The sequence below is a fragment of the Typopeltis vanoorti genome, chromosome 24 (genome assembly GCF_054136105.1).
Source record: "Typopeltis vanoorti isolate ZY-2024b chromosome 24, IOZ_Tvanoo_1.0, whole genome shotgun sequence".
NCBI lineage: Eukaryota > Metazoa > Arthropoda > Arachnida > Uropygi > Thelyphonidae > Typopeltis > Typopeltis vanoorti.
Genome location: NC_143572.1, coordinates 86,037,005 through 86,062,754, shown reverse-complemented (window position 1 = coordinate 86,062,754; position 25,750 = coordinate 86,037,005). Strand labels below are relative to the sequence as shown.

At 35.9% G+C, this 25,750-nt stretch overlaps 1 protein-coding gene across 4 annotated transcripts in view; it reads right to left on the bottom strand.

The window, feature by feature from the left end:
* LOC150093519 (FUN14 domain-containing protein 1) overlaps nucleotides 1–25,750 on the bottom strand; it is a 139,903-nt gene that overhangs the window by 9,075 nt on the left and 105,078 nt on the right. For all 4 annotated transcript variants that reach the window (XM_090413784.1, XM_090413785.1, XM_090413782.1 and 1 more), the window contains exon 4: nucleotides 17,705–17,780. In XM_090413784.1, coding sequence (XP_090269910.1) covers nucleotides 17,705–17,780 — 76 coding nt within the window. The remainder of the gene's footprint in view (nucleotides 1–17,704; nucleotides 17,781–25,750) is intronic.

The window sequence follows — 25,750 nt, the reverse complement described above, 5'->3', positions numbered from 1 at the left end:
ATAGAATAAATATATATAAAACAGAATATATAGAGAAAGCAGCGACATAACAATAGAGCAGCTGGTAGGATCAAACTGAATAAGATTTTAAAATAGGAAAGGATTTTATCAATTAACAAACTAAATAAAACACATAAATCATAGAAAAAAAAATTTAACAGTTTATTGTAGAGAAGAAAACTAATAAAAACTATATTTAAATTAAGGGGATATTAAATCCCACATTATTTCAAAGCTGAATAAGAAACTCAAAGACAGGAATCAAAGAGTTTCATGCCAAATATAGTCAAGTATAAAAATTTCGGTGGATTGTAGCATAAGCTAAAGCACATAGTCCAACACTAGGGCAACTCGTAGCAAAGGTGGGTAAAGTTCTGATCACTATTCTTAGTATTACCCATAATGTAAAACACATCTCATAGGAGATGTATGATGTTATACATTATGGTGGAAGGCCACTACCCAGACCCGGCAGATTGTAGCATAAACTACAATCAGCTGAAATTTTTATAGCCTACTATATTCAGCATGAAACTCTTGATTCCGATCTTTGAGTTTCATATTCGGCTTTGAAATAATGTGGGATTTAATATCCCCTTAATTTAAATAATGTTACATAGCCAAAGTGAAGCCTATTGGCTCTTTTATTTAAGCAACTAATAAAAACATTATCCATATAATCGAAAAATCAGATAGAGTAATGGCAATTCTAGTGAAATCTAAGCCTATACTGATCATTCAAATATATGCTCCTACAGAACAGAATGAGGAAGCAGAAATAGATATCATGTATGATGAAATAGAATGGTGTATAAAGGAAGTCGGAGGCAAGAAAGATCGAGTTATTTGTGCTATGGGTGACTGGAACGCAAAAGTTGGATCAGAGAGAACATCTATACATGTGGGTCCATTTGGACTAGGTATTCGGAAGGAGAGAGGACAAAAGCTGATCGATTTCTATAACAAGCACAATCTCATCATAACTAACACTTATTTTGAGCAAAAACCAACAGCAAGATACACATGGGAAAGTCTGGATGGAAGATACAAAAATCAATTAGACTATATTGTAGTCAGTGAACGTTATTTCAATGGAATACGGAACTCAAAGGTGATGCCAAGTGCTGACTGTGAATCTAATCATAGACTGGCAAATATTCATCTTAATGAAGATGAATATTTGCCTGAAAACAATAAAATTTAAAAGAAGTCAACCACTAAAATGGGATCTGCAAATGGTACAAAATCCGATGATAAAATCAAAATTTAAAAATATATTTCAGAACTGCTGTCTGCACAGTTGCAAAATGAAAATGAACCATCTCAGTGGAATAGACTACAAGCAGCTATCATAACATCTGCTAAAAACCACATCAATAAACAAGAAAGAAAGAAAAAACCATGGATAACTCAAGTGGTAATCAACCTTATTGATGAAAGAAGAGCATGGAAAAGAGGAGCAAATGAAGAAGAAAGGTTAAGATATAAAACTTTGGATAAAAGAATCAAACAGTTATGTAAAAGATTGAAAGAAAACTGGATAAATATGCAGTGCACTGAGATAGAAGAATTACAAAATAGGAACAAAACAGAGAAGCATTCCTGAAAGTGAAAGAACTTAATCGAAAAACAAAACGTACACAGTCTAATAACATCAAGGACAAAGATGGAAACATACTCATAAGGAAATAATAAAAATAATAAATAATGATAAGGAAAAAATAAATGGAAGATGAGTGGAGTACTTATCAGATCTCTATGATGATGATAATTGTAACATGTTAGATGATTCACGACACCTTAGGTTAAATGTATCACCTCTACCCACAAGAAAGGAGGTAGAACATGTAATTAAGAATCTTCGTAATAATAAATCCCCTGGGTGTGATAGTATTCCGGCTGAGCTGCTGAAAACTTTGACTGGCAATAATAACAACTATTTAGTGGAATCCATTCAGGACATCTATAAAACAATACAATTACCTGAAGTTTTTACAACATCTATCTGCATACCAATTCCAAAGAAACATAATGCACAAAACTGGGAGGATTACAGAACTGTGAGCCTAATATCCCATGCATCTAAAATTATTTTAACCATTGTTAACAAACAAATTGAAAGAGCCATAAGTAGTGAATTGAGTGAACAACAGAAAGGCTTCAGAAAAGGAATGGAAACCATTAATGCTATCCTGGAACTAAAAATACCAATAGAAAGGTCACTTGAAAGAAATAGGAACATTTACATATGCTTCATAGACTTTCAGAAGGCTTTTGACCAGGTAAAACATAATAAAATGTTCAATATATTAGATAAATTAGACATAGAAGATCATGTACTTAAGATTATAAAGTACATAAAGTACTTTAACATACTTTATACATAAAGTATGTCGGGTTTTAATTTACACCAAACAGAAAATGCAGCTGTTTAACTCTGAGACTTCCGAAGTGAAAATAAAAAGAGGAGTTAGACAAGGTTATATCCTTTCACCAAATCTATTTAATATCTATAGTGAGAGAGTAATGAAAAAGATTGAAAAACAAAAAACAGGAATTAGTATTGATGGTATAAAATACAACAATCTTAGATATGCTAATGATACCATTCTAATAGCAGAAAACAGAAACAAATTAATCAAATTACTGCAGCTACTAATTGAAGAAGGTAAAGAATTTGGATTATATATTAATGCAAAAAAAAAACCAAATTTATGAAAATCTCAAAAGAAAGCAAATCCGAGCCAGAAATATGCATAAACAATATGAAAATTGAACATACCACATAATACAAATATTTAGGCACCTACTTTACTGCAGATGGAAAGCAAGATAAAGAAATAAAAATAAGAACAGCCATAGCTAAAGATGCATTCTGGAAAAATAAAGATCTGCTCAGAAGTTCTGAGTATCGAGACAAAGAAAAGAATGATAAGAACATTATTGTGGCCAATTTTCACATATGGAAGTGAGACCTGGATATTCAAGATGAGAGAAAGGCAACAGATAATAGCCTTTGAAATGTCGTGCTATAGGAGAGCTCTGAAAATACCATGGACAGAACATGTGACAAATACAGATGTCCTACAGAGAATGAGAACACATTGATTCTTATTACAGGAAATGATTCAGAGAAAGATGAGATTGGCAGGACATGTAATGAGAGGTTCAGCAGGACAGAGGATACTAACAGTTTTAGAATGAAAAATTATGGGAAAAGGATCAAGTGGCAAAAGACGAAGGACATGGCTTGAAGATATAAGCTCAAGGACAGGATCACACAGCTATGCAGAAACAAAAAGAAAGCCACCAACAGAGAAAACTGGAAGGACATGGTGCTGCATCCTCTCACTGAGGAAGTTACATGAAGAAGAAAAAGAAGAAAATAGAAAGCGAAATTCTGTATTTCAAAATATGACAAGAAAAATCATAATGATAGATGTAATGGAACAAGTTATTTTATTCAGTTTTTTTCACATTTCACCAAAAATCCTGCAGAAATTATTTTTGGATTAATTTCAAAACCTCATCATCATCATCATCAAATTCCTGCCATGTACCCACAAGGGGTGTACAGGATACGATAGTACTACATGAAAAAATTATATCATTACTAACTTCCTATCTACAATTTTCCTCCAAATCAGTCTGTTACTTGTCAAGACTCCAACATTATCAGAGCTTATATTTCTATCGTCTAAGGCACTTTGTACCGTATCAATCCACCTATATCTTGGTCTTCCTCTGGGTCGTTTTGCTGCCAACCTGGCAGAGAACACTTGTTTTGCTAATCTTTCCTCGCCCATTCTGTTTAGGTGACCATACCACCTGAGATTAGCTCTGCTAATGCATTCCTGAATGCTGACAATATCAAGTTCTTTCCTAATATCCCCGTTTTTAATATGATATTGCCATTGATGCCATCTGTTCACACCTATAATCTTTCTCAGGACTCTCATATCTGCGGTCTCTAGTCTTTGGTCAAGTGTTTTACTTCTGACCCAGCTCTCAGATCCATAAGTTAAAATTGGTTTGAACACAGTCTTGTATACAGCTAATTTAGTGTTCAGATTAATTTCTTTCTTATTCCATATGAATTTATTCAATTGACTTCCCACCATACCAGCTTTGCTGATTCTGTTGTCTATTTCTGTATTTAATATACCATCTTCAGTAAAAATCGTGCCTAAGTAGCTGAAATGTTTTACTTGTTCCACAGGTTCTCCATTCACAACACAGTTGACATTTTCAATGATTCTGCCAATTTTCATTGTCTTTGACATTTTATTGCTGACCTTCATACCATATCTATTACAACAACTATTCAATTTAGTCAGAGAATCTTGGAGACTTGTAGCAGATTTATTTAGAAGTATAACATCATTTGCATAAAGCAAAGAGCTGACATTAACATCTCCAATTTTGATATGTTTAATACCACTTTCCTTCATAATGTGATCCATATAGATAATGAATAACAGAGGGGATAATATACATCCTTGTCTCACACCAGATTTAACATTAAACCATCTTCCTGTACTTCCTTCAATTCTAACTGCTGACTTACAACTCAAATAAAGACTAAGTATTGCTTGATATAATGTCCCATTGACACCATATAACTGCAGTGTATTGAAACGGAGGCTGTCAGGATCAGATCTTTACTTTACGACAAATAGTCGAGAAAGCATGGGAATATAACAAAGATCTGTATTTAAGTTTTGTCGATTTGGAAAAGGCATATGATAAGGTGCCAAGAGAGAAGCTATCTTGGCACCTTATCATATGCCTTTTCCAAATCGACAAAACTTAAATACAGATCTTTGTTATATTCCCATGCTTTCTCGACTATTTGTCGTAAAGTGAAGATCTGATCCTGACAGCCTCTATTTGGCCTGAATCCAGCTTGTTCTTCACCAAGCTTTTCTTCCACAATTCTTCTCAACCGTTTCTGAAGTATACTTTCATAGATCTTGCCAGGAACACTCAGTAGGGAAATACCTCTGTAATTCTCACATTCAGTTTTATTTCCCTTTTTATATATGGGTACTATGAGAGCTCTACTCCAATCATCGGGAATTCGTCCCTCTGTCCAGGCTTTCTGAACTATGCAGTGCAGCCACTGTAAGACTCTTATTCCACCATACTTCAGCATTTCTGGTCGAATATCATCTACTCCAGCTGCCTTTCCACATTTCAAGCCTTTGATGGCTTTTTCTACTTCAAGTATGGATATGTATTCCTACCTGCATGCCTGGTCAGTGTTTTTTACCACTGTGCTGTCATCACTGCTTGTTTCATTTAGCAGTTTTTCAAAGTAATTACTTTTGCCAGGAACTTTTGATATGCTTTCTTCTTTTCCTTCACTTCCTCTTTAACTTCCTGTGTCCACCAGGGAGTTCTGATTTTTTTGAATATTCATATTTTGAATACATTATGAACAAGGCAGAAACTTCACTTGCTACTTTTCTCTGATATTTGCAGAAATCCACTTACCAGGTGAGTGGATTTCTGGAGTCTTCATTACACCTCCATAGCATTCAAACATTCATCAAGGAAGGTCTTACTGTCAGACCTACAACTCATCAAATAACACAAAGTTCAAACTCATTTAACTATTTTCACACTTACCTACCTAACACACACTGCTTTCCACTCCCCTGCTCACACCCTTCAGAAATGGCCTCTTGTTCTATCCTGTCTCTTCTCATATCCCAACAAATCTCTTCCATGTTAATTCAGTTAAACTCCATTACCAACTTTATATGTTTTAAATAAAGGTAGGTAAAAGTAAGAATGATTAAAGTACAATAATTTTGAGAGGCGGAGAGGTAAGTAAAGCAGACAATAAAGATCAAATACTAAGCAATCACGTTATTATTATTATTACTACTACTATGGGCGACTCCAAGGAGTTTTTAGACTCATCGAGGGAGGCCCTAAACATCATGTCCACACAACTATTTGACATTCTCACAGTATCTATCCTACCTTGCCTTGAACTCATTCACTGTCATAGCACCCACAACAGACTCTGGCAGTTTATTCCACTCATTTACCACTCTAAAAGTAAAGAACCCAGCTCTAACACCCTTACTAACCACATTGCCCAGCATCCATAGATGTCCTCTAGTCCTCCTGCCACCAGTCCTGATATCAAAAATATCCTCTGAATTAATCCAATAGAAACTCTTCAGCAATTTGAATGTCTCAATCATATCTCCTCCTTTCCGCCTATCAACCAATTTCTGCAACCCACAAATCTTCAACCTGTTCTCATAAGGTTCATTCCATAGACCTGCTATCATCTTGGTCACTCACCTCTGGAGCCTCTCAACATCCTCTCCATCAATAAGAAACCTAGGTGAACAAATCTGGGCACAGTAGTCGAGATGAGGTTTTATCAAGGCTCGGTACAGAGGAACAATAACTTGCTTATCTCTGCTCGTCAAGTATTCTTCAGCAACCAAGTGATTTGATGAGCTGATTTAGCTACTTTTGCAATGTGCTCCCTATCCACCAACACTCCCAAGTCCCTGACCTCATCAATCTCCTGGAGTACAGTTCCACCAATGTGTTATACTGCTGCTAATCTTTTCACCCCAAAATGCATAACCTTACATTCTGTCATATTAAATTGACATCCATTCTCCTTAGCCCAGACCTCCAATCTATCGAAATCATCCTGCAAGATTTTGACATCTTCTGCATTCACTATTGCCATACCCAACTTTGCACCATCAGCAAAAAAATGAATTGTTCCACTTAGATCCTTCCCTATATCGTTAATGAACAGATTAAACAGCAGTGGTCCAAGAACTGAACCAAGCGGCACACCACTAGTCACAAGCCTTCTTTTGGACTCTACTCCTGAATAAACTACTCTCTGATATCTCTCCATCAACCACCCACCCATCCATCTCACCAACCCTTTATCCATTCCCATATGTTGCAGTTTACGGATTAGAATTCCATGTAGTATCCTGTCAAAGGCCTTTAGCCAGTTCCAGCGGTATCACTGTAAACCCATTATCCTTATCCAGTTCAGCCGTCACTGTGTTATAAAACTTGAGCAAGTTACTGATGCATGATCTACCCTTCACAAAGCCATGCTGTCCCCCATACAGTATCTCATTTTCATCAATCCATTCCTGTATTTTTCCCTTGACAATTTTCTCCAAGACCTTGACAAGGACTCCTGATATGCAGATCGGTCGGTAATTTGCAACGGTAGTCTTGGATCCTCCTTTATGCAGTGGAACTATTTTCCCTTCTTTCCACGCCTTCGGGACTAAACCAGACCCAAGACTCAGATTAAACAACATGGTCAAAGGCACTGATAATTCTTTAGCCGCGTCACGTAAGACAACTGCTGGTATACCATCCAATCCCACAGATGTATTCACATTAAGGTTCTGTAATTGACTATTCACCTCCACTTCATTCACCACAATTCCTGTATAAACTAATGGTTCCTTCAATCTTTCAATGTCACCACCTGATGATATACGCTTGTAAAGTGCTCACTCAGTAATTCCACTATATCGACTGATTCAGTGACCTCCTTGCCATCAGCATTCCTTAAAATCATTCTGACGTGTACAGTTTATCTTTTACTTGCAGCATATTGAAAGAACTGTTTGGGATTCTCTTTAGCTTGCATAGCTAGTTTCCTTTCATAATCCGCTTTTGCTTATCTTACCAACGCTTGTTACCCTTCTGGCCTGCGCTTTATACCGTTCATGTGCCTGCAGGTCACCTCTCTCTTTAAATTCCCTCCACAGTTGTTTCTTTTTTTGCAGCTCAAGCTTAATGATGTTATTTATCCATTTAACCCCTACTTGTTTTACTATTCGGACCCTAGGTATACAATCAGTCATAACCTCCTGCAAATGCTCCTTGACCACTTCCCATGGTCTGTCTACATCCAGCCCTTGCAGTTTTACATGCCATGGCACCGAACCAAGCAATCTCCTAAGCTTGTCATACTTGCCAGCATGGTAATTCCACATATACCCTTTCTTAATTGAAAACTTCACACCTTTAGCCACCTGCCAGGCAAGATCTTATGATCACTCTCACCAATAGGTGGCAACATGGTCATATTCATTACAGTCAGATGCTATTACCAGGTCAAGCACTCTCAAACCCCTAGTATTTTCTATTACATGCTGTCTCAGATAGTTATTCCTTAGTAACTGAATAAAATCAAGTTCCTTCCTCACATGTGTCCTCTCCTCCTTCCAGTCAATGTTACCATAGTTGAAATCTCCCATAATAATTACCCTCCTTCCACTCATTTCATTAATTTGTTTATGCATACTATCTCCACCATCTATTCCATCACCTGGTCTACAGCACCCAACTGTATATTTTGTTCTACTAGTCTCAATCTCACACCAAATAGCCTCAAATGAGCTCTTCTCATTATCCTGCGATACAACTTCTATTCTTCTCGGCTGCAGTTCATCAGCTATCATCAATAACACTCCTCCTCAAATTTTATTCTTTGTCCCTCCTAAACACACTATAACCTACACATTCTATCCCACTAACTATATCATCTTCCATCAGCCATGTTTCACTAATGCCAATAACCTGTGGCCAGGAAGAGCCAACCAAGGCCAAAATTCTTCCTTCTTATTCCCAATACTCCTGGCATTAGTATACATGAAATGCAGAGGTTCCTTTGTCCCACCCCTATCTTGATGCATTATTCTAACTATTCCATTCTGATTTCTTGTCTTTATTACTGGCTCGGGTACATTATATACATTCTTACACTCAACTGTCTCACTGATGTCTGCATATCCACTCTCTCCCCCCCCCAGCTCCTTGATAGTTCTAGTTTCCCTAGTTCTGCACATCCATTTATACTTCATTCAGCAACACTTTCTTCAGTCTCCGCACACCAAATCCATTCAAATGCAGGCCATCCTTCTTGTACAAATCCTTTCGCCCAACAAACTCATTCCACACATCCACAAATTCTACACCACACCACACTGTCTGCATAACCTATGCATAAAGTCATTTGTGATTATGGCCCTCCTTCTAAACTCCTCTCTGTCATATCGTGGCAACAGACTCACCATCCTAACTCTATCACTCTTTTCAAATGAAGTTATGTTTTAAAATAAAGTGTAAATTATGCAAAGAAAATGACATATTTCGAATACATTATGAACAAGGCAGAAAATTCACTTGCTACTTTTCTCTGATATTTGCAATTATTGCAAAATGATTTATTTGCAAAATATGATATGCAAAATATTTGCAAAATGATATTTACAATGGCATATCATCCAAGTTGAGATACTGAAGGAACAAGAGTGTCAGTGACCTGATGCAGAAATAGAGGCAGATTAACTGAAGGTGCACAGGACATTACAGAACCTTAAAGTGAATACAGCTACAAATTAGGTAGTAAATCAGCTTGCTTATTACAAGAATGTGCTTTGGAATTGGTAGTATCTCTCAGCTCTGAGTTAGTTCCAAAGGTGGAAAGATGGTAAATAGTGAATAAGTAAATACTGCATAGAATTCTAATATAAATTACAGCAAATGAGGGTGGATATGAAGTTGGAGATGCAGATAAGAGGCCGGCTGATGGGGAAATATCAGATAGTAGTTTATTGACATGTAGACTCCAACAGAAGGCCTGTGACTAGCAGCATGTCACAGTGCTCAGTACTTTAGCCAATTCTATTTAATTTGTACATTAATGATATAGGAAATGATACAAGCAGAAATATTCAAATTCAGAACTCCATTGTGGACACAGGAAGTTAAAGAGGCAGTGAAGGAAAAGAAGAAAGCATATCAAAAGTTCCTGGCAAATAAGTCAGCTTGTGCTCTTAGAGAATACAGAGACAAATATAAGAAAGCTAAATGGAAGAAAAAAATATCCTTGAAGTATAGAGTAATTATTTCGAAAAATTGCTAAATGAAACAAGCAGTGATAGCACAGTGGTAAAAAAACACTCAACAGGCATACAGTCAGGAATACATATCCATACTTGAAGTAGAAAAAGCCATCAAAGGCTTGAAAAATGTGGGGAGGCAGCAGGAGTAGATAATATTTGACCAGAAATGCTGAAGTATGGTGGTATAAAAGTCTTACAGTGGCTGCACTGCATAGTTCAGAAGGCCTGGACAAAGGGATGAATTCCTGATGATTGGAGTAGAGCTCTAATAGAACCCATATATAAAAAGGGAAATAAAACTGAATGTGAGAATTACAGAAGTATTTCCCTACTGGGTGTTCTGTGCAAGATTTATGCCAGTATACTTGAGAAACAGTTGAGAAGAATTGTGGAAAAAAAGCTTGGTGAAGAAAGAACAAGCTGGATTCAGGCCAAATAGAGGCTGATAGGATCAGATCTTCACTTCACGACAATTAGTTGAGAAAGCACGGGAATGTAACAAAGATCTGTATTTAAGTTTTGTCGATTTTTTAAAAAGGCATATGACAAGGTGCCAAGAGAGAAGCTATTCAATACGCTACAGTTATATGGTGTCAATGGGACATTATATCAAGCAATACTTAGTCTGTATTTGAGTTGTAAGTCAGCAGTTAGAATTGAAGGAAGTACAGGAAGATGGTTTAATATTAAATCTGGTGTGAGACAAGGATGTACATTATACCCTCTGTTATTCATTATCTATATGGATCACATTATGAGGAAAAGTGGTATTAAACATGATATCAGAATTGGAGATGTTAATGTCAGCTCTTTGCTTTATGCGGACAATGTTATACTTCTAAATAAATCAGCTACAAGTTTGCAAGCTGCCCTGACTAAATTTAATAACTGTTGTAATAGACATGGTATGAAGGCCAGCAATAAAAAGACGAAGACAATGAAAATAGGTAGAATTGTTGAAAATGTCAACTGTGTTTTGAATGGGGAACCTGTGGAACAAGTAAAACATTTTGGCTATTTAGGCATGATTTTTAGTGAAGATGGTAAATTAAATATGGAAATAGACAACAGAATCAACAAAGCTGGTATGATAGGAAGTAAATTGAATAAATTCATATGGAATAAGAGAGAAATTAGTCAGAACACTAAATTAGCTGTATACAAGACAGTGTTCAAACCAGTTTTAACTTATGGATCTGAGAACTGGGTCAGAAGTAAAACACTTGACCAAAGATTAGAGACCGCAGATATGAGAGTCCTGAGAAAGATTATAGGCATGATCAGATGGCATCAATGGCAATATCACATTAAAAACGAGGATATTAGGAATGAACTTGACATTGTCAGCATCCAGGAATGCGTTAGCAGAGCTAATCTCAGGTGATATGGTCACTTGAACAGAATGGACCAGGAAAGATTAGCAAAACTAGTGTTCTCTGCCAGCTTGGCAGGAAAACAACCCAGAGGAAGACCAAGATATAGGTGGATTGATATGGTACAAAGTGCCTTAGACAATAGAAATATAAGATCTGATAATGTTGGAGTCTTGACAAGTAACAGACTTATTTGGAGGAAAATTTTAGATAGGAAGTTAGTAATGATGTAAATTTTTTATGTAGTACTATCATATCCTGTACACCCCTTGAGGGCATGTCAGGAATTCGATGATGGTGATGAGAAATATTCAGTTGTTTATTGATGCAAAATTAGGTAGAGCAATAGTCAATAAACATGATTTTGAAATCCTGCAGGATGATTTAAACAGACATGTGGTAGTATGGACAAAGAAGAAGAAGATGGAATGAATGTGAATTTAGTTTCGCAACTTCTGAGATCATTAGATCTGATCATTTCATCAGAGGATACAACTTGAGTTAAGTTTTGCACTTTCTTCAAGTTGGTGATAACGCTGTAGCTCCGAATTATAGGTCAATCTGTATATCTGGAGTTGTGGTGAATGTAGTGGAGAGATTGGTGAGAAGTAGGATACAGAAATGGATTGATAATGGCAGTATTCTCTTTAGTTATCAGCATGGATTTGTTAAAGGGAGATCATGTTTTACTAACTTACTTATATACTACAACAAGATGACAAATACCTTGGACTGGGGAGATGGATATACAGTGGTGTACTTGGATTTTGTAAAAGCTTTTGATAGACTGCCACATGACAATCTGTTAAATAAATTGAAATGGATAAGATTGGATAACAGACTTCTGAGTTGGATTAGTAACCGGCTGTCAGATAGGTATCAGAAAGTTCTATATGGGGGTGCAGTACCCTGAAATAGGAAGGTCACTAGTTTTGTACCGCATGGGTCAGTTTTGGGACCACTGTTGTTCAATTTGTATGTTAACGATATTTGGATGGTTTTAACTAGTGATATGAAGAGTCAAGCAGATGTTACAGTCTTACAGGAGGATTTGAATAGATTGCATGAATGAGAAGGTAAGTGGAATTGTCAGTTCAATGTAGCCAAGTGTTAGGTTTTGAGATTTTATTATTATTATGTGACACTTCCATGGAGTCCAAAGACTCATCGAAGGAGAGTGTGCCAACAGCATTGAACGATTCATCTCCTTCCAACTACAAACTGTGATCAAACTTCCTTAATTTTTTGCATGAGCTATTAGTAGCAGAGGCTCTACCAACTGACCAACCTTTGCTGACAAGATAATTTGGTAAGCAATGATGGGATGCGAAGTATACACTTGGTGGGGGAAACTATAATAGAAGTAGAGGAGATGAGAGATCTGGGAGTAGTGAAGGACAAGGACCTGAAATTCAGGACTCATATTGCAAAAATAGTGAAGATATCACATCAGATAATGGAGGTTATGATGTCATTATATAAGGACTTGTTCAGGTCTCATATGGATTACTTCGAACAGATTTGTTCACTAGGATTTCATGGTGATGAGGATATACTGGAAAGGGTTCAGAGAATATTCAAAGGTGGTCAGGGGTCTTTGGAATGTGGATTACAAGGACAGATTGAGAGAATGTAAATTGCAAAGCCTTGTGAATAGGAGAGGGGTGGATATGATTGAGACATAAGCTAGTCAGGGGTTGTCATCAGGTTGAAATGGAAGAGGAGAATAGAACCAGAGGCCATCCCTGGAAACTATATAAGGAGGGTGTGAGCAAAAGGTTGTTTATATGGAGAGTGGAATGCATTCCCTAAGTGTATTGTGAACATAACACATTGAATCAGTTTAAGGCACGGTTGGATGAGCTTTGTGTGTGATAGCGTGTACCCTCACAATGCGTCTCTGACCCAATGGACGTCAGATGTTAATAATAAATGTATACAGTCTGTCGTTAGTGAAAAAACTGTTCTTCACTGTTTATGATACCCAGCTGTTGTGACATCATTTCAAGAAGTTGCAATTGAGAGAATACAATGTATGCTCAATAAGAAAACAAACAACTGACCGACATGAAAGAGAAGATATATTTAATATGTAGAGAGAGACATAAAAAATGGAATGAGAGAAGAATATAAAGGAAATATTTTTCATTATTTCCTTTAAGAAATAATGAAAATGATTCATCCCTTACCAACTCTCTCCCCCCAATTTCACACAGACGTTTGGTCTCTGCAGTAAGTATATTCTACAAATATTTCCATGGGAAATGCTCATCCGAAATAACATCAATAATTCCCCTGCTCAGTACTAAGCTCATTTGAACACGTTCAGCTGCTGCACAACATCCCTTCACACCTAGAAACAAACAGAACAAATTTCTTTTCCTCTTCCTTCATCCCTGAAACTGCTGCACTCTGGAACAGTCTCCCACCTGCTGTGTTTCCCAACGAATACAATTTAAAGTCATTCAAATCAAATGTAAACAAATTCCTCCTTTCCCAACCCACCACCCATACACAGTACTAATGTACTATAGGTTGACCAATCAACCTCCTGTGTATGGGCCCAACATAAAAAAAAAAAAAAAAATGTACCCTCAAGGCGTACAGGATATACTATCATATCTACATGAAAAACTTCAATCACTACTAATTTCCTATCTACAATTGTCCTCCAAATCAATCTGTTACCTGTCAGGACGCCAACATCTGATCTTATATTTCTGTTTTCTAAGGCACTTTTTACTATATCAATCCGCCTGCAATTTGGTTTTCCTATGAGTCTTTTTCTTGCCATCCTGGCAAAGAACACTTGTTTAGCAGATCTTTCCTCTCCCATTCTGTTTAAGTAACCTGAGATTAGCTCTGCTAACACATTCCTGAATGCTAACAATGTGCAATTTGGTTTTCCTATGTGTCTTTTTCTTGCCATCCTGGCAAAGAACACTTGTTTAGCTGATCTTTCCTGTCCCATTCTGTTTAAGTGACCTGAGATTAGCTCTACTAACACATTCCTAAATGCTAACAATGTCAAGTTTCTTTCCTAATATCTTAATTTTTAATCTGATACTGCCATTGATGCCATCTGTTCACACCCCTAATCTTTCTCAGGACTCTCATATCTGCACTCTCTAGTCTTTGGTCAAGTGTTTTACTTCTGACGCAGCTCTCAAATCCATAACTTAAAATTGGTTTGAACACGGTCTTGTGCATAGCTAGTTTAGTGTTTTGACTAATTTCTTCCTAATTCCATATAAATGTATTCAGTTGACTTCCTGACCATACCTCCTTTGCTAATTCTGCTGCCTATTTACAAATTTAATTAGCCATTCACTAAAAAGTGTTCTTAAATAGCTGAAATGTTTCACTTGTTCTATAGGTAGGTTCTGCTTTCAGGATGCAGTTGAAGTTTTCAATGTTTCCACCTATTTTCTTTGTCTTTGTCTTTTTATTGCTGATTTTCATACCAACTCTTGATTACAACTGTTGTTCAATTTGGTCAGGGAATCTTGCACACTTCTGTTGTATTTTTTTAGACGTACACTGCATAAAGTAAAGAGCTAAGATTAACATCACCAATTTCTGTATCAGATTTAATACCATTTTTCCTCCATCATGTGATCCATATAGATAATGAATAACAGTGGAGATAATGTGCACCCTTATTGCACACATGATTTAACATCAAACCATCTTCAGGTATCTCCCTCAATTTAAACTGCTGATTTAAAGCTTAATAGAGACTATGAATATGTATTGCTCAAAATAATATCTCATTTACATCCTATAATAAACTGTAGCATTTTAAGAGCTTCCCTCTTGGCAACTTGTCATATGCCTTTTCAAGATCAAGAAAACTTAAATACAAATCCTTATATTCCCAAGATTTTTCAAATATTTGGTATCAGATTTAATACCATTTTCCTTCATAATGTGATCCATGTAGATAATAAATAACAGTGGAGATAATGTGTACCTTTGCCTTAAAGCAAAAATCTAATGCGATCAACCTCTATTTGGCTTGAATCCAGCTTGTTCCCTAAACTGACGCTTGCAGCGCACTACTTATGACTTTCCTCAAATAGCCCCCCCCCCCCCCCCCAAAAAAAAAACAAGAACACAGGTGATAGTCATTCATCTATCCAACTCACTGGTCTATCATCCAATCCCATCTGCTTCAATTTAGTGACCAACTTGTGGTGTGGCAAATCATCCAAAGTGTTTGCAAAATCTAAATATACCACTCTACACAAATTTGTGAAACACGGCCACCCTTTAACCACCCTTACTGACAATCACAAAGAATACGACTGCTATCAAGGATACTTTTGTATCCTATATCTCACCAACCTCTCCAATACCTGAACTACAACTCCAGATATACAGATTAGCCTACAATTTGTTGCTTAAGCCTTAGCAATATTTTCTTCTTTTGTGGCTTTTACTTAATGATGCTGTTTAAAGGTTTGCATTGCACTTCTTGCAACAATGCTTCATCTTTTTTGTTCTTTACTTAAACTTCGTGAAATGTCATAAATGGTCAACTGCTGTAACAATCGACTTCCGCCATTTATTTATTTCTACTAGATCTTATGTTCTCACGCTCTATAGTCTAACAAATTTATTTGTTTTATGACTGTGCCAGTTAGACTATGTACAGAGTGCAAGATTATAAGATTTTTAAATTAAAGACAAAGCAGATATTGTTAGCATTCCCACTTATGTTAATCTTTACCTTTATTTAGTAGTGGCTTGATTATTGATCACTTAAACTTAATCTTATGCAGGTTCGAAATTTTCAGGACAGTGCATTGACAGAATCAGTCCAGTATGTTGTTCACACACCATTTAATTAAATCAAAAAGGAATGTTTACACAGTTATCCACATTAACATACACACACACACACACACATGCGCAATAGCATTAAAAGTCTTTGTTAATTTTTTCAATTCTTCCTGATTCAGGCTTAGTTCTATGTTTCTTCCCTTAAAGTAAATCACAATCTAGAATAGCCTGCTAGTTATACATACACAACTGAAAATAAAGCATACCTTAAAATTCGCACTATCTAGTACAGTACTCTTCTTGCTCTTATAATAATTAACTATATATGGGTGAGATTAAGACACACCTGGAGTGAGCTGATTTCAATATTAACTTACACAATCAATCTTATTGTACCCATAAGCAGACACACTTGATGTACATTCTTGCTTGAAAATATCACATTATAAGCACTTACAATTCTCATTCAGCAATACCTTTTACATGAATCTTTTTCCCACCTGCTTTTTGTCTTTCTTTCCTTCTGATGGCTTATTTTTGACCTCCTGCTAAATTTCTTCTTTGTTTGAGTTATTGATTATTCTATGCCCTCTAGGACCCTTAACATGGCAGCAATGTGCAGTTTCTTCCTAGTGAGACATTCCAACGATCGACACAATACTTCTCATGGAGGTGAATCTAGGTAGGAGAAGATTGATGCTTCTCTTTTGATTACTGACAATGGACCTCACATGGCAGCAAACCCAGGTAAGAGAAGATTGAGAAACCTAAGACAAAGTTCTTCTCTGTGATCTTCTTTCGCCTTATAAAGCCCCTGACTTCCGTTGTACACATGAGCGCATCTCTCAAAATTTCCATATATGGACACCTGACATCATGCTTTGCACATCTTCTGAAACTGCCATATATGGATATGAGTTAACAGCGCTACATACTGCCATCATTTGCCACATTATTTTCACAAAGGCTCAGGTCTAAATAATTGCAAGTACAAAATTTGACATTTAAGTGCAATCTCCCAAAAAAACATGTAAAAATGAACATAAGTTACTTATTATGAGAGATTTTACAATGCTACTTGTGCTAACCTGATTTATTCCCATAACTCTAGATATGCACTGTAATACTGCTTTCCTTAAATGCCTCTTGACAATTTCCCATGCATTACTAATTATTCTCTTGTACATGGGAGTATCAATAGTCATCAACTGTGCAGTTCCATATATACACCCCCCACCTCCTCTCACCATTCTTAACTGAAAATTTCACATGCCAGATAACTTCCAAAGTCAAGATTGTGATTAGGAATAAATGAAAGAAATTTCATTATATTTTCTCTATATAAAATCAATATTATTAGATAGATTTTGTAATTTTCTTTTGAAATCCGTGTTGATTTTCATTTTAAAAATAAATTGCTAAGACTACAAAATTATTTTATAGTCTTTTACGTATATAACCAATCTTCGAATATGAATGTGACATGACAAAGTTTATTTAACCAGATTCTGAAACTGCAAACATTCTAGATTTAAGTACTGCTAGTGATTTCATTTCTAAAGGCAACATTACAAATAAGAAAGAATACTCTAAGATTGCATTGAGGATAAAAATTCAAACCTGAAAGAGGAATAAACTTCCAGCAAGGGCAGTTGCAGCTGTCTTGCCAACTTTAACACATATGAAACCAGCACACCTCAAAGAAACAAAAACATTTCTAAACATCAGGTTTTATATTTCCATTAAAAAAAACAAAATATAAATAGGTTATATGATGTCGTGAAAGAAAGGAAAAAAACATGCCATGATATTATTTATTGTTTAGCACTAAAATTATTATAACAGAAGATGTTTCATATAAATAATGGCATTTTTTTAGTAAAGTATTATTTGAAAAGAAACAGTTTTTATGAAGACAGCACAACTAATCTAGAAAATGCGTTCCTCAACAACAACAACACAAGGTGCTGCTGGTCCTCTAATATCAGGGCCTATATATTTGGAAGTGATTACCATTTAGTCTTCAGCAGGATAAAATTGAATTTCATATTGAAAAGAACAACATGTAAGAAAGCTTTAAAGTGAATAAAATTTGAGCAGCTCTCAGATGTGAACTGTACACTAAAATAGACAAACATCATTCAAGAAAAAATGAAAGAGTTTGAGAACAGGACTTGCCACTGAATCTCCAAACCTTGGAGATTCAGTGGCAAGTCCTGAAGAAAACACTGATTAATTCAGCCAAAGAGGCATGTGGTGAGGTAGTCTGTAGGATGGAAAAATCATAACCGCATGGTGGACACAGGAAGTTAAAGAGGTAATGAAAGAAAAGAAAGCATATCAACTGTTCCTGGAAAATAACTCAGCTTGTGCTCTTAGAGAATACAGAGACAAACGTAAGAAAGCTAAACACTGTGTAAAACTAGCTAAACAAAAGTCATGGGAAGACTTTGGACTTTGGTCATGGGAAGAACATAGAAAATAAATATCAAGAAGGTGGCAAGATATTCTGGAGGTTTTTGAAGAAGCTCAGAAATGGAGGAAAGAGTGATGTAAAAGGAATTAGAGATTAAGGAATAAAGGTGATATGAAAACAGGAGAAAGAGATATCTTTGAAGTATGGAGTAATTACTTCGAAAAATTGCTAAATGAAACGAGCAGTGATGACAGCACAATGGTAAAAAAACACTCAACAGGCATGCAGTCAGGAATACATATCCATACTTGAAGTAGAAAAAGCCATCAAAAGCCTTGAATGGAAAGGCAGCAGGAATAGATGATATTCGACAAGAAATGCTCAAGTATGGAGGTATAAAAGTCTTACAGTGGCTGCATTGCATAGTTCAGAAGGCCTGCAGAGAGAAAAAGGTGAAAGCTTCTGAAGTGAAGCTTGGTGAAAAACAAGCTGGATTCAGGCAAATAGAGGCTGTAAAGATCAGATTTTCACTTCATCATCATCATCAAATTCCTGACATGTACAGGTTATGATAGTACTACATGAAAAATTTACATCATTACTAACTTCTTATCTACAATTTTCCTACAAATCAGTCTGTTACCTGTCAAGACTCCAATTATCAGATCTTATATTTCTATCTTCTAAGGCACTTCTTACAGTATCAATCCACCTATATCTTGGTCTTCCTCTGGGTCTGTTTCCTGCCAACCTGAGAGAGAGAACACTTGTTTTGCTAAGCTTTCCTCTCCTATTCTGTTTAAGTGACCATACCACCTGAGATTGGCACTGCTAATGCATTCCTGGATGATGACAATGTCAAGTTCTTTCCTAATATCCTTGTTTTTAATATGATATTGCCATTGTTCGTGCCCCTAATCTTTCTCAGGACTCTCACATCTGTAGTCTCTAATCTTTGGTCAAGTGTTTTACTTCTGATCCAGCTCTCAGATCCATAAGTTAAAATTGGTTTGAACTTATTCCATATAAATTTATTCAGTTGACTTCCTACCATACCAGCTTTGTTGAGTCTGTTGTCTATTTCCATATTTAATTTACCATCTTCACTAAAATTCATGCCTAGGTAGCTGAAATGTTTCACTCGTTCTATGGGTTCTCCATTCACAATGCAGTTAATATTTTCAATGGTTCTGCCTATTTTCGTTGTCTTTGTCTTGTTATTGCTGACCTTCATACCATATCTATTACAATAGTTATTCAAGGAATCTTGCTGACTTGTAGCAGATTAATTTAGAAGTATAACATCTTCCATATAAAGCAAAGAGCTGACATTAACATCTCCAATTTTAATATCAGGTTTAATACCACTTTCCTTCATAATGTGATCCATATAGATAATGAATAACAGAGGGGATAATGTACATTCTTGACTGACACCAGATTTAACATTAAACCATCTTCCTGTACTTCCTTCAATTCTAACTGCTGACTTACAACTCAAAGACTAAATATTGCTTGATAGAATGTCCCACTGACACCATATAACTGTAGATTATTGAATAGCTTCTCTCTTGGCATCTTGTCATATATGCCTTTTCCAGATTCCCAAAACTTTAAATACTTATATTCCCATGATTTCTCAACTATTTGTTGTAAAGTGAAAATCTGATAATGACAGCCTCTATGTGACCTGAATCCAGCTTTTTCTTCAACAGGCTTTTCTTCTACAATCCTTCTCAACTATTTCTCAAGGATACTTGTGTAAATCTTACCAGGAACACTCAGTAGAGAAATATCTCATTAATTCTCACATTCAGTTTAATTTCCCTTTTTATATATGGGTACTATGAGAGCTCTACTCCAGTCATCTGTAATTTGTCCCTCTGTCCAGGCCTTCTGAACTATGCAGTGCAGCCACTGTAAGACTTTTATACCTCCATACCCACGTATGGAGGTTTAAATTTCTGGTCGAATATCATCTACTCCAGCAGTCTTTCCACATTTCAGGTTTTTGATGGCTTTTTTCTACTTCAAGTATGGGTATGTATTCCTGATTGCAAGCCTGGTCAGTGTTTTCTACCACTGTGGTGTTATCACTGCTTGTTTCATTTAGCAATTTTTCGAAGTAATTACTCCATACTTCAAGGATATATTTTTTCTCCTGTTTTCAAGTCACCTTTATCATTTCTAATTCCTTTTATAGCACTCTTTCCTCCATTTCTGAGCTTCTTGAACAACCTCCAGAATATCCTGACAACTTCTTGATATTTTCTATGTTCTTACCAAAGCCTTCCCATGACTTTTGTTTAGCTTTCTTACATTTGTCTCTGTATTCTCTAAGAGCAAAAGCTGACTTATTTGCCATTAACTTTAAAATGCTTTCTTCTTCACAACTTCTTTAATTCCTTCTTTTTAACTTATCTTTAACTCCTGTATTCACCACGGAGTTCTGAATTTTCTATCCTTGCCAACTACCTCACCACATGCCTCTCTGGCTAAATCAATCAGTGTTTTCTCCAGGGCTTGCCACTAAATCTCCAAGGTTTGATTCCTGTTCTCAAACTCTTTCATTTTTTCTTGAATAATGTTTGTATATTTTAGTCTACAGTTCATATCTGAGAACTGCTTAACTTTTATTCACTTTAAAACTTTCTTATATGTTCTTTTCAATATGAAATTCAATTTTATCCTGCTCAAGACTAAATAGTGATCACTTCCAATTTCAAATCCTCTGTACACTCCGGTGCCCTGCACCAGGGAGAAAACATCACTATCAACAATAACAATGTTGATAGTGATGTTTTTTAATAATGATAATTATTAAAATTATCTAACATATTATTTAACACATTAAAAGAAAGACAAATACCAAATAATATCCTAAAAGCTGTCACAAGTATATATGAAAATAATCAAATACAAATAAGATTAAATCATGAGCTATCATATACAAGAGAGATAAACCAAGGGGTCCGACAGGGATGTCCCCTCTCAGCAACTGTTTTTAATATCTACTTAAATGAAATAATAATAAAATGGAGTAAAAATTTACATCAAGGAATTAAACTTTCTCCTATAGTAAACTTAAACACTCTCCTCTTTGCAGACGACCAAATAATAATTACAAATTCTGAAGATAACTTACAGAAAGCTATTTTAAATCTAAATGAGATATCCAAAGATTATGGTATGATAATATCAACAGAAAAATCAAAAACTATGGCCTTTAAAGGACAAGATCCAGCTAGAACTAAAATAGTATTAGATAACAAGATCTTAGAACAGGTGAATTCATTTAACTACCTAGGATGTATGATCACTTATGAAAATGAAAAAGATATAAACATAAAAATTGCAAAATATTTAAAAATAACAGGGGTAATTAACTATATATTTAAATCAAACCTAGTTCAAAAACAAACCAGGCTAAAAGTATACAATACATTAGCCCTACCGGTCTTAATGTATGGAAGCGAAATCTGGGCAATAAAACAAAAAGACAAACCAAGATTAACAACAGCAGAAATGAAGTTTATGAGAAAAACTGCAAAGTATACCCTATTCGATCACAAAAGAAACGAAGATATTATGAAAGAATTAAACCAACAACCAGTAATAGAAAAAATTAAAAAATATAAACATAAATGGATGGAACGCGTTCAAAGAATGAAAACAGAAAGATTACCAAAACAAGTCTTAAAGTACAAGCCATTAGGAAAAAGAAAACCAGGACGTCCTCTTAAACGATTCAACGATGACTTCTAAGGCCGGAACAGGCCATACTAGGCCTAAATCCTTGATACATATGATGATGATTAAAATTATCTTTGATAATGAATGAGTCAATGAGACTTCTCCTATTCTTTGCCATTTCTCTCCATGTAAATTTGTGTGCATTTTTATGTTGAACATTAAGTTAGTAATAACCAGTCCATGTCTTGAGGAGAAATCCAACAGGTATTTGCCATTATTATTAGCATTGCTCTTTTCTACAATTTTCCCAAAATGTTTTTGTATGTCTGACAATCATTTCCTACTCTGCTATTTAGATCCCCAACAAGGACCAACTTTTCCTTTTTAATTGTGTCAGATGCTTTCTCTAAAGCCTCAAAAAATTCCTCCGCTTCTAGAACCTTCTGTGGGACCTTAGGCACAAATAAGTGTCATTGTCCAGTTCCCCATTCTGATATTTGCCCACAGTACTCTCTTGAGACTGCCTGCCATTCAAGAAGATTAGCCTCATATTTAGTGTTGAATACTATGTCCTTTTCCTTGATTTTCCAAAGAAGCCATCACCTTATTGTAATAATTAATTGGATTAGATTACTAAAAGATGACCCCCCTTTAGCAAATCCACACTGTCCATCAAAGATAATACCATTGTTGTCACCCCAATTCTGGATCCTATTTCTCACCAGCTTCTTCAACTAACCAACACCTGACACATAGATAGGCCTATAATTTGATGCTAGAGTTCTATCACCTCCCTTATGAAATGGTGTAATCTTGCCCTCCTTCCACTCCTTTGGAACTTGACCCAGTGCAAGACTCATATTAAAAAATATGTCAAGGCAGATGTCAACTCCCTGGCACATTCATTCAGAATATGTGGTGATACATTATCAATTTCGACAGCCTTATTAACATCAAGTTTGCTTAACTCTCCATACACCTTTTGCTCACTCACAATCAGTCTCTCCTCCCCATCATAAACTGCTCTCAATCTCTTCATGAAGTCACATTCAAAAGAATGAAAGACCTTTATGAACTGTCATTAAGTATCTCTACCACACATTCTGCAACAGCTGTCTTTGTACCATTTTCTCCAATCAATGTAATCCTTCCATAATTGTTTTTTTTTTTTTTTTTTTTGTTGGCTACATATCAAAAGAACTCCCTAGGATTATTTTTGGCTTCATTAGCTAATTTCTGCTCATACCTCACTTTTGCTACCCTTACCAACAAGTCACCCACCTTGCCTGGTCTTTGTAATCCTCATGGAATTGGTTATTACCACTTCTCTTATGCTGCATCCACCTACTTACCTTATTTAACCTTCTGACCCTTGGAATACATTTAGACATTGCTTCTACTAGATGGTTCCTGAATATCCCCAAAGCTGCATTGATATCTTTTCTAGCTAACTCCTCATTCCATGCTACACCTGCAAGCTGTCTCCTGAGCTCTTCATATCACCACCATTGTAGTTCCACATATACCCTTTTCTCACAGAGGTCCTCAACACTGCTGGCAGACCACCCAGGTAATCACTTCATGGTCATTCATTCAATTACCAATGAAGATGTCTTAAAATCCATTGGCAAAGCTAAAGATTTCATACAAACAATCAAGAAAAAAAAAAAAATATCTTGGCCACATAATGAGAAATAGCAAATAACCTCTATAAACTATTTTGGCAGGAACAATTGATGGCAAAGGAACAAGTGGAAGAAAAAGATTATCTTGGTTTGACAACATCAAGACATGGACAGGAAAGAGCAGCATACAACTGCTCAGATTAACGCAAGAACAGAGTTTGTTCACCAAGATGGTCGCTGACCTTCAATAGAAGATGGCACCAGAGGAAGAAGTAGTATCATAGATCCAGGTAGAAATTCTGAAACATAAGAATGAGTTATATAGCATAAGTATACGTCCTCATATCTCAGTTGCAGCTGAGTGAACAGGAGAAAGCAGTGCTAAAGTTCCATTATTAAAGTCTGCAGTCATTTTGAACAACCATCTCAGACTTTTGGAAAGTAACTGCCATAAACTGTTCACAATAATTTTTAAGATGAATTACCGAACTATGCTTCGTTCCCTGGAACTTTAACAGTGCTTACTGCTGTTCACTCAGCTATCATAAGATTATACTAATGCTATATGCCCCATTCTTTTGTTTCATAATTTGAATGTTATAATCACCTTTTTTGCATTCTCCCTGAATGATGATCACATTACACTGAGTGAAATATATAGGAAATGACATTTCCTTCACATGTGTTAACTGTTTTATATTTGGTCTACTACACATTTCTATAAACCTTTTAGTTTCCAAAGCAACTTTAGAAACTAAACAGTTTATACAACATGTGTTGGTATACAGAAACAGTCTACTCCATAGGTCTCTCCAAAGACTATGGTATCCAGCTGTGCAAGAAACACATCGACATGTTCCTTCCTTATTCTTAATTACTTACTCACACATGACATTATTATATTATATCATTATTATTATTATCGTATAGGTGCTACCATGAAGTCTGAAGACTCATCACTGGAGACCCCCACAATCTATCATACCTTTTCTTGAACTCATTAACAGAGAAAGCACTCACAAATGACTGCAAACCAATCCACTAATTCACAACTCTCCAAACAAAAAATCTAGTCCTCACACCCCTACTAACCACACTTTTATTCAACTTCCAGGGATGACCCCTTGTTCTGGCACCTCCAGCCAAGTACTGAATCATTTCCCCTGCATCAATCCTATAAAACCCTTTAAGAAACTTAAATGTTTCTATCATATCCCATCCTTTTCTCCTTTCAACCAACTTCTGAAATCCACACACACCCTCAACTTTTTTCATAGGGAACATTCCACAGACTACTCACCATCTTGATCGCTTGCCTCTGAATCATTTCCACTGCTTCCACATCCCCAAGAAACCAAGGAAAACAGACTCGAGCACAGTAATCCAGATGTAGTCGTATCAAGGCCTTACAAAGAGGAATAACACCTTTTTTATCTCTACTTGTTAATGTATTCTTCAATAGCCAAATAATCTCATGGACTACTTTAGCAACATGTTCTCTAAACTTTAATTCTCTGTCTACCATCATCCAGAAATCTCTAGCTTCCTCTAATTTATGGAATATAGTGCCATCAATGTGATACACAGCTTGTAATCTGTTTATCCTAAAATGCATAACTTTACATTTCTCCACACTGAATTGACACCCATTTAAATTTAAAGCATATTTAAATTGTCCTGCAAGCTCTCCATATCACCTTCATTAACTATAATTCTAGCTAATTTCACATAATCAGCAAACAACTGAATATTTCCTTTAAAGTTATTTCCTATATCATTTATGTACAAATTAAACAGCAAAGGTACCTGCACTGAATCTTGTGGCACACCACTAGTCACCTGATTTTGAAGAAAAATGCTGTCCAGCGAGGAAGAGTTTTAGTTTTGGGATGAGATAGAAGTCAGAGGAAGCCAAATTTAAGGAATAGGGTG